The sequence below is a fragment of the Toxorhynchites rutilus genome, chromosome 3 (assembly GCF_029784135.1).
Source record: "Toxorhynchites rutilus septentrionalis strain SRP chromosome 3, ASM2978413v1, whole genome shotgun sequence".
NCBI lineage: Eukaryota > Metazoa > Arthropoda > Insecta > Diptera > Culicidae > Toxorhynchites > Toxorhynchites rutilus.
Window position 1 is genome coordinate 20,846,512 of NC_073746.1, and position 17,643 is coordinate 20,864,154.

At 40.3% G+C, this 17,643-nt stretch overlaps 2 protein-coding genes across 4 annotated transcripts in view; both read left to right on the forward strand.

Moving 5' to 3' along the window:
- LOC129775943 (protein phosphatase 1 regulatory subunit 14B) overlaps positions 1-17,643 on the forward strand; it is a 260,278-nt gene that overhangs the window by 147,724 nt on the left and 94,911 nt on the right. The window lies entirely within an intron of this gene.
- On the forward strand, positions 11,507-16,861 carry LOC129772941 (uncharacterized). Its single transcript, XM_055776474.1, has one exon. It carries the CDS (start codon positions 11,507-11,509, stop codon positions 16,859-16,861), a length of 5,355 nt encoding a protein of 1,784 aa, XP_055632449.1.

Genomic DNA, 17,643 nt, shown 5'->3' on the forward strand with positions numbered 1-17,643 from the left:
TGCGGCGGGTCCCTAACAGAGACATCAAAATCAAGCTGCCTGGGGGAAATAGGAATTGTAAATACATGAAAGTATGGGGAACTTTTGCTCCCACCGAATTGTGTTCCCTAACAGAGACATCGAAACCAAGCTGCCTGGGGGAAATCGGCATTGCAAATACATAAAAGTAGGGGAAGCTTTCGTTCCTACCGAAATGTATTCCCTAACGAAGATATCAAAACTAAGTAGCCCGGGGGAAATCGGCATTGCAAATATATGAAAGTAGGGGTCATTTTTATATTACAAGTAAGGTGAGTGATACGATTAATTCTAGCAAATAAAATTTAAATTTGAAACTTTAATGTTGGTTGCTTCGTGAAATTTCATATCAATGACCCATCGTGTATTGTGAAAATTTTAGCACAAGTGTAAGTGTAAAATTATATATAGTAGTAGTTGTGTTAAAAATGACTTGAAAAATGAAACGATTTATTTCAATTTTCATTAATAAAAACCAAAGTGTATTCCCGCTCGAGAACGGGTCGTTTGGTTTAAGCTGTCTGTTTTGTTATGTTCATTTTCACCCAAGGAAAGTTTATACGGCGAGAAAATTTGGAAAAGTGAAGAAATATTAGAAAAAGTGATTTCCTATATGCTCTACATTTAGTATTAGTTGTTGTTAGTCCCATTAAAATCAGCATTGGGTTGAATAAACGGTATTGGTATCTTCCTCGGTATCGGTATTGGTAATTATCCTATACAACATTGGTGAGTTTTTTCTTTCTTTATTTCATCCATACATAACACAGGAGGCATCTCGTCTAGGATTACAGAGGGCGGTTTTCATCATATCTCGTTCCACTTCGGTATCTTTTACCTGACACGCACCATCCAACGACTGTTTACCATCCTTCTGTCATCATCACTCGGTAATTACTGGTGAGGTGAACAAACAATTCCCAATAACCAAACAAAACGGCCCTTTTCAGGGCCACTAAATCGTTAACAAAGAGTTTAACGATGTAATTCTTCAAATATATCCAAAATCAACAGATAGCCTAACGGAATCCTACGTCAACTATGCGGTCGTGTCTCGGACACAATCATCCTGTGACTTTTTTCGGCTCTCTCCTCTCTCCTCTCTCCTCCCTCCTCTCTCCTCTCTCCTCTCTCCTCCCTTCTTTTTGAGGAATATTGACTTTTTTATTACTTTACTTTGATCGGGGAAATCCTACGTTCAATCGAGGTATCAATTTTGGTATAGTTTGCTGGAGTCCTTCATTGGCCCCAAATTTTGCTTTACATTCCAGTCTGACTTTTTTGTATTCCAACTTTTCCACTTTTTGGTCGTATGATTGCGAAACATATGCCTTAATCGTGGGAGAAGACCCACTACTTTCGCATGCTGATTCTGCCGGTCTGCCACTTCCGAGTTTCCGAGCGATGGTCAGACTTTTTCCGAACCGTTTCAGAATGTCCCACACCGTGGATTTCGTTATGGGCAGCCATCCTTTGACCACTCCTAACATCAGCTTCTCTCGTGTGTCCGCCCTAGAGTCGACGCCCTCTTCCTGGGTGCGGGTTACCCCAAGGCAGTGAATGTGAGATCACATCAAATGCATGATGGGAAGAGTATTCAACTCTTTTTCCGCTCACTTTCTCCGTTTGTGCTATTTCAATTGCTGGACAGACAAACGATGAGAGAGAGCGAAATTATTCCTCTCGCGAGCGATGAACCTCTACGCTTCGTTTATTACAATTCTGTCCATAAAAACGACGAAAGTATCACTCCTCCATTACTCCTCGTCATTGTCAGAGCGAATTGAAGCAAATTAATTTTTTTGTATTCAGAACATTCTCAATAAAACTAATGAACACGACGAGGTGATGTGTTGTGCAGTAGCCAGCATAAGAAATCAGTTGCCGACGCCGGTGGAGTAATGGTAAGCGTGATTGCTACGCTCCCCTATGCTCCTTCAAATACATATTTCGGGTACATCCATTTTGGATAAATGAAACCAATGCCACTTTCAATTAAATAGCTGCGATCGCTCCTTCGCACTCTTTTTGGCGATGATAACGTATATAGTCCATTCGAGTAGTTTCAATCTTCAATGAAAGTTTCTACTTTCCAAATTGGAAGGAAACGATAACAGAAATGAACCAAACAGAAGAATCAATCTTTCGATATGCATAGAAAAAAGAAACAAAATAACTCTAGCAGAAGTGGTACGGACAAGTAAAAAATATATTTCCATTTATTAGTTTTGAAAACGACAAGCCTCGCCCACGATACACACAATTCAAAAACATGAGTCTAAGCCTAAGGCGATTTGATTTGGCATTAGACGAATTGATTTGCTGAAGAACAAATGACTATTAACAAATTTGTTATTCAACAAATCGGAAATAACAATAGATAATAGTATAATTCGAATTTTGATTATTTATCTATATAGTTAGCTCTAATGGAAATAGAAAATAGAATAGAAGGAATTCATTCGATTCGATTTCTATTTCAACAAATCAAAAATTCTCATCATGTCTACGAATCTAAAGTACTGGACAGCACCCACTTTGTTATTGTTAAACTCCCTGTATTTTTCTAATGTAAGGTATATGAACTCGATAAACTCAGATAAATAGTAGTATTTTTGATATACTAACGATTGGTGTAATAATGTTGTCAAATAATTTCATATGTTATTCACACTGAAGCATAATTCTAGTTAAACTTTATTTTCGCTTAGTCAAAACAAAGTACGTATTCTTAAAAGAGTAATCAGATTACTGTTTCCCAGCTCATAAAATTTCTTTTTAATAGTGCCCTACCCCTCATAAGCCTAAACAGATTCCTATCCCTGCAAAGAAACGTCAAAACAATGTGTTATTATTTGTGTTTGTGTTCCATTATTAGTGCGCGTTTCAATCTGATAAGATGGGGAAAAGGCAAGTTTCCGAAGATATCCGTAAACTTATAGTTAGAAACCTTCCGGGAAGTCTTTCTTACAAAGAAATTGCTCGAAAGTGAAGTGGAAAAGTGAAGAAGTGTGCTAGTGAAGCAAGAGCACAAAAAACATGGAGAACTAGGAAGCGTAGCGGATCAGACCGGTAAAGGAAGGAGGCGGAAAACTACAACCAGAGATGATCGCCGAATTTCTCGAGAAGTGGCTAAAAATTCTTTAGCTACCAACCGAGTGATTCGTGAAAATGCTGACTTAAATATCTCCGAATGAACCGTGCGCAGAAGACTGCAGATATTGGGTTATTAGAGTGGATTTGTCCAACGACGATTATTGATTCGAGAGGTTAACAGGTTTGTAATAAGCATACATACAATTCGCCCAAAAATACATCAACAAGCCGATAGAGTTCTAAAAACAGGTAATCTGGAGCGATGAATGTAAAGTAAACCTGACGAGAAACTTGCCGACAAATATCCAAAAGACGATCAAGCACGGGGGAGGCAGTATAGTTGTGTGGGAGTTCTCGGAAATCTTGAGATGGTATAATTAGGGCAGACTATTACATCAGCATTTCGAAAAGGAATCTCAATAAGAAGTTTATTTTTCAACAAGACAACGATCCTAAGCGCCCACAAAACCACTGCGTACTTTCATGCTTCATGTATTAAGCTATTGGAATGACCACCACAAAGCACTACGTTAAATCCAATAGAAAATTTGTGGTCCATTTTGAAACAAAATGTCGACAAAATCCCTGATATTCTACCGCTTTATTTTGTCATGTACTGTATGTCCCATGAAGCTGAACCCTATATAAACAATGTCGAAACGAAGATGATTGTCCGTAACACAACAATAGGCGCACCTTCCTGACTAAATATAAAAATTAACCCAAATACAACAATTATTTCGCTTAGGAGTATTTACACAGTAATAAGAGAACAAGATCATGGTTTTCGAATAAATTTTATTGAACCAAACGTCAATTTGTACGAAATTGTACGATTATAATGATGACCTCGTGTCTCCGCGAAACTCAGGTCCTCAGGTGATCAGGATCGGCTACACTTTCCAGATTCACAAAAGCAGCAGTTTTCGAGCAGAACCAAAATGTCGCCAACACTATTGTCAACATCACCTTCCTCAATTTCGTTCTCATTGTCTACTCCCGGATTCGGTTTATGGACCTGTTCGTTACGCAGAAGATGATCAATTCTCCATTGATCATGGATACTTTCTTCGTTGTCGTCCGATGAATCCTCCTCTTCCTCCTCTGAATCCGGCATAGAGGATGAAATTGAGTAGTGACGATATGATGCGTCGTTCTGTTCCGAATCGTTATTATTTTCTAAATGATGATTTTCCTGGATGTTGTTTATATTCTCGATCGGGTTATCCCCTTCCAGCTCAAAACCGGTTTGTTCACGCCCTTCGTATCCTGAATCACTAGAATTATCATCTGAAAGGTCGTCGTCGTTATTTTCTACATCGCCTTGATAGTCGTCCCACTCAAGATCTTGATCGCTTTCCTCCGAGCTGTCACTATCATCTCCACCCGCAGATTCAACCTCTGATTCAGGATCTGACTCATCTAGGCGATCCCTACGACCAGTAATGTACATCAGAACTCTGTTCGACATCTCTGATCGCCGTCTTCTGAACCTCTCCCAATTCATGATCGCTTCCATGCAGGGCGTACAAACGAACCGTGGCAAAAGGTTCCTATCCAGGAGATCCGTCGAATGTCTTTCTATCGCTCGCACCGTTCTATTGTCGAGTTCGTAAATGTAGTGCAGATCGAATTGCGATCTGCAGAAGCGGCATACCCTTGCTCGGCGCACATACTTGCTCCTTTCGATAACCATTGCTGCTCTGTTTTCCATTGTTGGATTGTCTATGGTATGTTAGGTGTTCTGAATATGATAGTCAACCTGATGAATGATTTTCCTGCTTACGTTGAGCCGGTTTTATACAGATCATACAAGTTATTGGGGTAGCTAGCAGGTACATGGAGCATGCAGGTACCTCTTGAGGGGTAAATAAAAAAGTCACAGGAGGGTTGTGTCCGAGACACGACCGCATAGTTAACGTAGGATTCCGATAGGCTATTTGTTGATTTTTGATATGTGTGAAGAATTACATCGTTATACTCTTTGATAATGATTTGATGACCCTAAGAAGCCGTTTTGTTTGGTTGTTGAGTATTGTTTGTTCACTCCACCAGTGTTTACCGAGTGATGATGACAGAAGGATGGCAAACAGTCGTCGGATGGAGTTTATCAGACAAAAGATATCGAAGTGGAATGAGATATGATGAAAACCGCCCTCTGTGATCACAGACGAGATCCCTTCTGTGTTATGGATGAAATAAAGTAAAAAAATCACCAATATAATATAAGATAATTATCAATACCAAACACAATTATCAATTTTTGTCATCACTTTAATATAGAGAAAACATATTTGAAATGGAAAAGGTAATCTTCTTTTATAATTTTTTTTTGCTTTGTTTTGTGTTTATTCAACCCAATGCGAATTTTAATTGGACTAGCAACACCTAATACTATATGTAGAATATATGGGAAATCACTTTTTCTAAAATTTGTTCACTTTTCCAATTTTTCTCTCCTTATAAACTTTCCTTGGGTGAAAATGAACACAACAAAACAGACAGCTTAAACAAAATGACCCGTTCTCGAGGGGGAACACACCTTGATTTTTATTTATGAAAATTTAAATAAGTCGTTTCATATATCAAATCATTTTTCACACAACTACTACCATATACCATTTTACACTTACCCTTGTGCTATTTTTTTCACAATCCATGATCTGTCATTGATAGGAGATTTCACGAAGCAAGCAACATTAAAGTTCCAAATTCAAATTTTATTTGGTAGAATTAATCGTATCACTCACCTTACTTCCAATATAAAAATGCCCCCGACTTGCATATATTTGCAATGCCAATTTACCTCGGGCACCTTAGTTTTGATGTCTCTGTTAGGGAACACATTTCGGTAGGAACAAAAGCTCCCCCTACTTTCGTGTATTTGCAATGCTAATTCCCCCCAGACAGCTTGGTTTTGATGTCTCTGTTAGGGACCCGCCGTATGTGTCGTCAATTTCGACCAATCAGAAGTGGGTATTTCCGTTAGGATAGGGGTTGAGATTTTACAATTGTTCGATAGTTAGTTTCATGACATATTATTTCCTTCAATATAAAAAAATTGTTATGGAGTGCCGAAATCGATTGACGCAAGAATTGTATCAATCCATCATGAAATGACTGAGCGTTTGAAATTGGACAATTTTCACGATGTGCTCGATTTTCGGTTTTCAATTTGTACCCCAATATGTTCCCGAAAGACGTAATCCTACGTCAAAATGCGGGGTATAGAATGATGTTTTGGATGACAACATATCGAGCACCGAGCAGCTGAGATATAGCCGAAGAATTAAGCAAAGTCATTTGGCTGGTTTCTATTCGTTTCGAGCCAACGTCGAAACGTTTCCGGATAATTTACAATCACTATAAACCCAAACAATTATTTCAATTGCCGTAACAGCCCCAATCAATTCTGACGCACATTTTGAAATTAAAACCCACCATCATTATCATCAATAAACACGCTCAATTTGTTACCCAGATAACCGACAGCCACAAATCCAAACAAATGGTGACGGGTCGATCGATAGAATTGGCGCTGTGTATACCATATACCAAAACAAAGACAATAAATTATGGCCGCGCCGAGAGTAGAAAAATAAATACCACAAATAAACATTCAATACCGCAAATTGGTGGTGTCGAAGGGTACTTTTCCGAGCGTTGTTCTTCTGAACAGTTTGCCTGCATGTCGGTGAAGATACCAATAAAAAGATACCAATAACTTTTAATTACAACTGACATTTTTTGTAGCCGATGGTATGACAGTTCTATCATTTGAATTAGAAGCACACCATTCTACGAGAATATTCTGAGATGGTGAAGTCATGTCTTGGAAGTCTTGGAATTGACCCATCTGGTCATGGCAACTATTTGAAATTTCAAGAAATTTAAGAAAATGGTCAAGTCCTAAGGCAAATTTTTTCGAGGCGATGGAATGACAATTTCTTTATTAGAATTAGACGCACACCATCCTTCGAGAGTATTATGAGGTGGCGAAGTCTTGGAATCGACTCATCTGGTTATAGCAATTATTTGAAATTTCAAGAAAGTCCTAAGGAAAATTTTTTTTGGAGGCGATAGAATGGCAATTTCTCCTTTTTCATTTACGAAAATGGTCAAGGCTCTCATATTTTTTTGCATTTTTTTTTGTAAGAACTTGATGAGATTGATGACTCTTTTATAAGAAGTTGATAAGATTTTTCAATAAAACTTATAACAATTTTTTTTAAGAATATTTAAAAAAAAAGGAAAATGTCAATTTTGGCGCTTGCGTCGCTTTGCGAGATTACGGCAGTAATGGGAAGACTCGTGTGTCTAATTTGAATGAAATAAAAAACCTAGGGGCAGGGACGGGATCTTGGCATAGGACTGTGATTGTGTGTTGTAATTACATTTGAATTGAGTGTTTTGATTGTTCTAAATCTATATTTTTTTTCTCTTTTGATACATCAAATGGACACCTCGTGTCATTTAACCGGGTTAGATGAGATAAAGTGGTAAAATCCGCAACCACACTCTGTTCAAAAATGTACACAAAAATACCATCAAAGTCATCACTACCTTTTTCTTCTGTTTATTCAATTACTCAGAAGAAGACAAGAAGTCATCATTTATCATTTTTAAGCACAAGTCTAAATAGTGAATTGATCTCATTGGGTGCTAAGTTCTGCTTATGTATAGGAAAGGGAACGGAGAATGGACAATTGCATTCGAGGAAGTGATGTGAGCTTCTTAGCTAGACATAAGATCGCGACTACTCTATCATAATCTGATATGCATGAGTATACCCTTTCGAACCTATAAATCAGCAGCCAGTTAAATTCTTTATTTGCATTTACTACATTACCAAACAACAAGCTCGACATCATATCCTAAACCAACATTACATGAATTATTAGTAGCCTACACGATAAAGACGTAAATTGAGACCAAATTTATTGAACTTTGGGAATAATGGAGTAAAACCATCTTCCAAATTCGTCCCTCCATTGATTCTGCTAACTTATAAACGCCTATTTGTCCGAAAAATTGAGAATTCATAATAAGCATCGATTAACATTGTGAACTAACGCCCGAATGTAGACAAAAAGTTTGCTCGTTCCATTAAGAAGCAAAGCGAGTGGTTAGTGCAATCGAAAAAACATACCCATTTCAATCGTGAAACTGTCTTATTGTTTACTATATTTTCTATTCGTGTTTCAAGCAAAAAACTGCAGGATAAATTTCCTATCTACTGGTATACAACACAACATACGTCGCAATAACGATTTTGAATAATATGCGTTTGAAAACTCTTAATGAATCGTTTTATTTTGCGTAGAGTTATTCCATCACCCCATTTCATGAAATTTCAAATGGTTACCATGACCAGATGGGTCAATTCCAAGACTTCACCATCTTAGAATATACTCGTAGGATGGTGTGCTTCTAATTCAACTCAAAAAATTGACATTCTATCGCCTCCAAAAAATATTAGCATTAGGATTTGTCCATTATCGTAAATTTCTTGAAATTTCAAATGATTACCATGACCTGATGGGTCAATTCCAAGACTCCACCATCTCAGAATATTCTCGTAGGATAGTGTGCATCTGATTCAAATGAAAAAATTGACATTCTATCGCCTCCAAAAAATATTAGCTATAGGACTTGTCCATTATCGTAAATTTCTTGAAATTTCAAATGGTTACCATGACCAGATGGGTCAATTCCACGACTACACCATCTCAGAATATTCTCGTAGGATGGCGTGCTTCTAATTCAAATGATAATACTGTCATCCCATCGGCTACAAAAATGTCAGTTGTAATTAAAAGTTATTGGTATCTTTTTATTGGTATCTTCACCGACATTTTGCCTGCGTACCCGTAAAAGAACGCTTACGGTTTACACAGCTGGTTGGCTGTATGGCATTTGGCCCTATACCGTCGTATGGGGTAGAATGCCAATGACTCATAAATTAAATCTATTGTCTACAGCTTTCTTCGTATCTGTGTTTTTTTTTCTATCTCCTCGGGCTGCCGGAGATTTATATGAATCACACGCGACCAGCTTACTTACAAGAGAGGCAGGGGCCACCGCAGATCCGTAATCATAAATAATAATAGAAGCGAGTTGAACTAGCTGCTTATCTACAGAGAAGTGGGTCCAATCGCGCAACGGTTGACCGCTGCTGCCGCCGCCGCAGCAATAACAGCGCGGAATTAACTGATCTTGGCTTAAAACAAAGACAGCGCGCGGGCAGCAACTTTCCCACGCTCTCGTGGGATGTGGGTTTTTCGTTGAGTGGAGGGGTCTCGGAAAGGGAAAAGGTTTCTTCAGCCCGCGGTTCACCGCTTTGCAGGAATTTTGGTTTGTGTTGTAATCAGCAATCTAGAATTTGATGTGATTATTCTTTTGTTATAAGTTAATCCCTGTGAACGTGTTATGATTCAAGATTACAACGAACGATTGGCGTTTTTTTTTGGAACTAACTGAATTTTCGTATCGTGACCACGAGTTGCTTTCCCTCATTCCCGTCGCTTTTGCTATCAGAAACGGTACTTAAGCTCTTCCAATTTAGAAGTGACTTCATTACAATAATTAATAATTAAGCTACAGAAAGTATTGGGGACGGAATGGCTGCCTGCTTGAGTTGTTACCCGTGAAACAAGAAGAGATCCACTGAAAAGTTGATTTGAAATGAATGCATCAAACTGTTCCCTAACTATCAGACGAAAGGTACTTGCCTGTCAATAATGCTACTGAAATTGAGTATCGAAACACTGGATATTGAGTATTTATTAATACTTTTTCTACAGGGTGAAATGGACAAAAATTGGTCGATTCAAATATAGCGTGTTTTTTAGATCGTGTTGTCTCTATTTTGTTTCTGCCATTAACTATTCCGTTATCAAAATGGCGCCGAAGTAATAAGAACAATGCATTAAAATTGTGCTCCCGCATAAACAAAACCCAAATAACTCCCATGCCGTTTGGTCAAAGTGCACATAGGGAACCTTGATAATCATTTCTGTTTAATCTTATCTTGAACCGTTTCTTTTCGGACAGCCGTTTAAAATGGTTGACCTGGGAGCTGCTTAAATCCGTCTTGACATATGTTCCATCGTCCATCATGACGCAATCCAACCTGATCAACAATGGCATGTCCATCTTATAAGCTTTTGCTTTGGCCGTGTTGTTTCGATTACCATCTCTTTTGAGTGTCACTTGTAATCTTCTTTACAGTCCGGCTCGTTTATTGTTTTGATTATTTTTTGGGGTTTGGCTCGAAATAAAAAAAAATATTATAGCCCTATGAAATGTTGCCTTATCGTGGAGCAAAATCCATGAGTGTTCTCTCCTCAAACCTGGCCTTTTTTAACATAATTCATCCTCTAAAACACCACCTAACGTTCAAAGAGTGTTTTTCATTTTCCGTTTGAAAAGAATTATGAGTGCATGAAACCGTGACGATCCGAAAAAAGTCTTGACTTTTGACCGAATTTAACGTGTTTTTTTCAGTTTTGACTCAGTTGGAAGGTGATGGTTAAACTTGTTAAATTGATTGCAAACAAAACTCGTAACCCATCTCATTATGCGTAGGATGAAGAAAGTCAGTTTTCCACCCAAGAACACAACTCACACCGCTGGAAAATACCTTCTTCATATCCTTCTGTTCAGTAAAACGATAAGTCTGAAATATTTCAAGGCATTTTTCGCCCGTGAGTGGGCGCAGTTGTAGTATAGGCGAAAACCAATGGAGATTATGGCAACACTTTCTTAAACAGAGTTGTTGAGGATAGCTGCCCGACCATCTAGTTCAGTTGGACTTTAACATCTCAACCGAGTAGATTCAAAAATACAAATAGTTAAACACAACGTAGGTTGTCCAAGTTTTTCAAAAGTGAATAAAACATTTTGGTGCCGTGACCAGGATCTTTGAATCCTGTGTTTCCTTTGAAACTGCCGTGAAAGGACCCTTTCAAAGGACTTCGGACAATTCAGACAATTGTCCACTTCAACAACATCGATTGTCCAGCTATTGAAAGCCATCGCCATTTGAGAGGATTTTATACAATAGTACAAGGTCTTTTGTATAAGGATACAAGGTAAAGACCTGTCCAATTATCCTCGCAGGGTGCAACAGATACCCTTTAGATTTCCAATTTTTTCTTGGATTTTCGATACTGCGGTTCTGGATCATCGAGTTCAACTGCAGCTGCCTTCAACCTGTTAGTGATACAACGGAGTGTGGGCTCGTTTTACTCTACGTTTACGAGACAGCGTGCTGAAATTCAAAAAGGATTTTCTATTCAACCGAGAATCGGAGGATTTCTTCAATACATTGTACAAGGCATTTCATTGCCTTGGAACAGGATAATTCGAAAAATCTGTTCGAGTATCAACGATGGCGAGTGCAGAGCAGCTTATCTCGCGACGAAGCACCTTGATTGCAACGTTGGGTCGGGCAGAGGCATTCGTGGCAAATTTCAACGAGGACAGAGATCTACCACAGGTGCAGCTGAGGATTGAACGCTTAGATGAGCTATGGAGAAAGCTGGAAGATGTTCAGGAAAGTTTAGTGGAGCTGGAAGAGGAAGGTGAAGGTAGGAGAGAGCATGAAGAGATTCACGCTGGTATAGAATCTCGACTTTTTCTAATAAAATCGAATCTTCTTTCTAAATTGTCTTCTCCACTTACTGATAACTCTCGCATCCCTCAATCTGTACGCACTAACTCCACTCTCTCCGGAATCAAATTGCCGACGATAACACTTCCCGAGTTCAATGGAGATTATATGCATTGGCTCGCATTTCACGACACATTCTTAGCACTGATCCACTCCAACCCCGACGTACCAGAAATACAGAAGTTTCACTATTTGAAGGCTGCGGTCAAAGGTGAAGCAGCTCAATTGATTGAGTCGATAGCGATTAGTTCTGCTAACTATAATTTAGCTTGGCACAGTTTGAAATCTCGATACTCTAACGACTACTTATTAAAGAAGAGACACCTGCAGGCACTCTTCGACATACAGGTGGTCAAAAAGGAATCAGCGACTACCCTTCATGTACTAGTAGACGAGTTTGAACGTCATATTAAAGTTTTGCATCAACTAGAAGAACCAACCGACACTTGGAGCACAATTCTTGAGCACCTTTTGTGTACCAGGTTGCCAGAGGAAACACTGAAAGCGTGGGAGGACCATGCTTCGCGTGAGGAAGAGCCGAATTATACTTGTCTTGTTCAATTTCTCCAGCGGAGAATCAGAGTGCTGGAATCAATATCTGTGAATAATCATAACGCATCTACAAGTTCCACGAACACAGCACACCAACCGAAAAAGTCAGCACCGTTTCGACTTTCTTCTTACACATCTACCGCCACTTCTACCGATAAATGTCCGGCGTGTAATCTGCCGCATTGCTTAATGAAATGCCAAAAGTTCAATCGATTTTCCCCTTCTGAACGCCAACAATTTGTCGCAACGAAACGATTATGCCATAATTGTATGCGAAAGGATCACATGGCTCGCAACTGCCCATCCAGTTTCAGTTGCCGATTATGTAACCGTCGACATCACACGTTATTACATCCCGGCATCCGTGAGAGCTCTACTAATCAACCTGGAAACCGAGATTCTGCGAGGCCAGAATCGTTCACGAGAACTGGGTCCCTACCAGTCCCGTCTAATGCACCAGATTCGTCACAAATATCGGTCACAGCCACCGAAACTACACCGAACATAGTCAATTGTACACCTATAAAACAAACTTCTGAAAACGTTTTTCTATTAACAGCTGTCGTAAAAATTGTTGATGCCTACGGACACGATCATCTAGCGCGTGCACTATTGGACAGCGCCTCCCAGCCAAACCTGATTACTGATCGAATGGCACAAATTCTGAAACTGAAGCGAGCAAAAGTGAATGTCACTATACAAGGAGCGGGTAAAATGTCCAAAGTAGTTCGTGAATCTGTTTTCACAGAAATAAAATCGAGAAAAGAAGAATTCTCTTGCGGAGTTGAGTTCCTGATAATGGACAAAGTCACTGGAAACATTCCGTCCCAGAACGTTTCATTAACTGGATGGAAAATCCCAAGCGATTTGGTTCTTGCAGATCCACAATTCAACAAATCACAGCCCATTGACATGGTGTTGGGAATCAAACACTTCTATTCTTTCTTTCCTCATTCAGCGCGTATTGAGCTAGGCACTGAACTTCCCCTACTCGTGGACAGTGTGTTTGGATGGATTATCGCAGGCTCCGCCAACGCAAATACACCAACGTACAATCCCAATATTGTCGAGATATCTATGCTCTCACTGGAGGACTCTATCGAACGATTTTGGCAATGCGAAGAGTTACTCAACAAAGACAATTTCTCGATCGAAGAGCGACAATGTGAAACCTTATTCCAATCGACCTCTGAACGCAACACGGAAGGGCGATACATTGTTCGCTTGCCCAAGAAGCCAGATTTCGAGTCTATGCTAGGCCATTCAAAAGCCACTGCCATTCATCGCTTTGAATTACTCGAAAAAAGATTAAAACAAAACTCTGAATTACGAACTGAATACCATAAATTCATGCACGATTACCTCACTCTAGGGCATATGCGGCTGGTAGAAAGAGAATATGCCAACGAAAAGCAATATTACTTGCCTCATCACTGCGTCGTGAAGGAAGCTAGTAAGACCACAAAAGTACGCGTGGTGTTTGATGGCTCGGCAAAGACATCTACAGGATTCTCGCTCAACGATGCTCTGTGTGTGGGCCCAGTAGTCCAAGACGACTTGTTAAATATCATTCTACGATTCCGCACGTTTCAAGTGGCCCTTGTCGGTGACATAGCTAAAATGTACCGTCAGATCTTGGTTCATCCTGATGACGTACCACTGCAGCGCATACTGTGGAGATTTTCTGAGGATTCTCCAATTCAAGCATACGAATTATTAACCGTGACTTACGGTCTAGCTCCTTCGGCTTTTCTAGCAACTCGTAGTCTCCAGCAATTGGCAAATGATGAAGGCGAACCATACTCACTTGGTCGTCCAGCGTTACAGAAAAGCTTCTACGTCGATGACTTTATCGGTGGTGCACAATCGGTGGAAGAAGCGATACAGCTTCGGAACGAATTAAGTGAACTTCTCAACAAAGGCGGATTCACGCTCCGCAAATGGGCTTCGAACAAATTGGAGGTGTTGCAAGGATTAAACGTTGACCAAATTGGAACACTGTCGGCTTTGCATTTTAGTCCCGATGAGACGGTGAAAGCTCTAGGAGTTACATGGGAACCAGGGACTGATATGCTCCGATTCGATTCGAACATTCGTCACAACAATGAATCATCAACGAAGCGTAGCATTTTATCCACGATCGCCAGACTGTTCGATCCGCTAGGATTAATAGCGCCCATAGTTGTGAGAGCCAAAATCCTTATGCAGAATTTGTGGTTATTATCTTGCTCTTGGGACGAGCCTGTTCCCAAGAATATTCAGGAAAGTTGGGACAAATATCATCAACATTTGCCATTGATTTCCTCATATCGCATACAACGCTGCGCTTTCCTACCAAACGCCATTCTTCAATTGCACACGTTTTCTGACGCCTCTGAAGCTGCATATGGTGCTTGCACCTACATACGATGCGAAGATACGAAGGGCAATATTACTGTCCATCTACTTTCCTCTAAATCCAAAGTGTCTCCATTAAAACGCATAACACTCGCTCGCTTGGAACTTTGTGCTGCTGTCCTTGCTGCTCAATTACATAATCGCATTAAACAAGCAATTGAAGTTAATATTTCCGCCTCCTATTTCTGGTCGGACTCTTCGGTTACGCTGCATTGGTTAAAATCGCCACCTAATACATGGAGGACTTACGTAGCAAATCGTGTCTCCGAAATTCAAAACCTCACAGAGACATGCCATTGGAACCACGTCTCTGGAAAAGAGAATCCTGCCGATTTAGTCTCAAGAGGCATGGACGTATCGGACTTCATCGTCAGCGAGCTCTGGTGTTGTGGGCCACCATGGTTGAAACGAGACGCACATGAATGGCCTATCAGCACACCATCAAACATTCCTGTTAAAGAGATGGAAATACGAAACATCCAAACAGCTCAAGCTACCATTCAAACAAATCAAGCAGTCAATGGCTTATTTCTTCGATGGTCATCCTACAGTCGATTATTGCACGTGATTGGATACTGTCTCCGTTTTGCCAACAACGCACGAGAAAAAGCCAGAACTCGAATGTCATCAGATGCAGTTCCAGCATGTCGTTCACTTACCGTTCATCAGCTGGAAAAAGCCAAAATCATCCTCATTCGTCTTGCTCAAGAAGATAAATTCAACTCAGAAATTGAACACTTGAAACAAGCAAAGTCGTTAAGAAAGCAATCCAAAATTCGTAAACTAAATCCGTTTCTTGATTCCGAGAGTGTGTTGAGAGTGGGAGGTCGATTGCGCTTTTCACAGTTATCTTTCCAAGCTAAACACCCAGCACTGCTCCCTTCCAATCACCCTTTCACCAATCAAATTGCTCAATATTTTCACCACAAATTGCTTCACGGCGGCGGGCGCCTCTTATTAAACACTATTCGAGAGGAATACTGGCCAATACAAGGACGTCGTCTTGCCAGAAGCATCGTTCGAAATTGTTTCCGCTGCAATCGCTTAAACCCAGAACCAGCTCAACAACAGATCGGACAATTACCTGCTCATCGCGTGATCCCCAGTCGTCCATTTACCATATCTGGAGTGGACTATGCAGGTCCTCTGTACCTGAAACCGCAACACAAAAGAGCACACGCTGTAAAATCTTACCTCTGTCTTTTCGTCTGTTTTGCCACTAAGGCAGTTCACCTGGAGTTGGTAAGCGATCTAACAACTCAGGCCTTCCTATGCTCCTTCCGAAGATTCATCGCCAGACGAGGTCGTCCAGCCCATGTGTATTCGGATAATGGGAAGAACTTCGAAGGTGCGAGCAACCAGCTCGCGGATTTATTTATTTGGCAACAAAAGCAAACCGAGAGAGAAAAAATTATTTCCTTCTGTACTGACGAAGGAATCGTATGGCATTTTTCTCCCCCGAAGGCACCACACTTCGGTGGCCTTTGGGAAGCGGCGATTAAAGTGGCGAAGAAACACTTGTTTCGTCAACTCGGCTCAACACGACTATCATTCGAAGACATGTGTACAGTCCTAACCCAGATTGAAGCTCAAATGAACTCCAGACCACTTCTTCCACTTTTAGAGGATCCAAATGATCTAGCCGCTCTTACTCCAGCCCATTTTCTTGTCGGGACCACGTTGAACGCCCTGCCCGACCCGGACCTGAGCCATATACCAACGAACCGCCTCGACCATTATCAACAGCTCCAGTTACATGTGCAGAAATTCTGGTACCACTGGCGACGTGAATATTTGCAGGAATTGCAAAGGGATACCGTACGTGCCGGCCTCAACGAAGACATCAAACCAGGACGAATGGTCATCGTTGTCGATGAGCTGCAACCGCCGCTCCGATGGCCGCTAGCTCGCATCATATCCGTACATCCTGGAATCGACAACATAACGCGGGTTGTATCACTGCGCACTGCTAAAGGAAACATCACACGCCCAATTACTAAAATTTGTTTGTTACCTGTTTATTCAAACGCTTCCGGGCCAGAAGCAAGTGATTCGGAGACAATCAATCCACATACAGCAATAGAACAAGCTGAACTTACAGAATTAAATGAAAATATTGTATAATGTATGTAGAATTAAGCACCAACCATACGATTGTTTGTTTTTGTTGTAATAACAATAGTTGAACGTCATTGTTCAAGGCGGCGGGCATGTTCAGTAAAACGATAAGTCTGAAATATTTCAAGGCATTTTTCGCCCGTGAGTGGGCGCAGTTGTAGTATAGGCGAAAACCAATGGAGATTATGGCAACACTTTCTTAAACAGAGTTGTTGAGGATAGCTGCCCGACCATCTAGTTCAGTTGGACTTTAACATCTCAACCGAGTAGATTCAAAAATACAAATAGTTAAACACAACGTAGGTTGTCCAAGTTTTTCAAAAGTGAATAAAACACCTTCTTTAATTGCTTTAACTGGCTGGCCATACTCGCAGGTATGAATCTCCTCGAATGTCAAGCTTCATAGAAGTTTTGTAAATATAAATTAAATATTATTTATTATGAACCTTACATTCGGAAAAAAGTTCACGATTCATCAGTCATCCAGCTGGCGACCAGACGACAGCGAGGCTTTACAAAATGGTCTTTTCAAAGCTAGAGGTGAATGAACTGGGCAAATTTTGAAAGGTTTTGTAAAAGCAACTGAAGATGGTTGATTCATGATGATTGCGAGGTTTGTGCTCTTATTGCCAATGCAATACTCAATACACTAAGCATCTCTTCTCCTAGACTTCCACTGCAGCCACACGCGATTATATATTTGTTCCAACACCACTATTGTCTACATTTGACTACGCATACAATTAACAGTGCGTACGAGTTATTGAATCATACACAAACACTCCCAA

Excerpts from the sequence above, each read along its gene's own strand:
- LOC129772941 (XM_055776474.1), top strand. The coding sequence starts at position 11,507 with ATGGCGAGTGCAGAGCAGCTTATCTCGCGACGAAGCACCTTGATTGCA.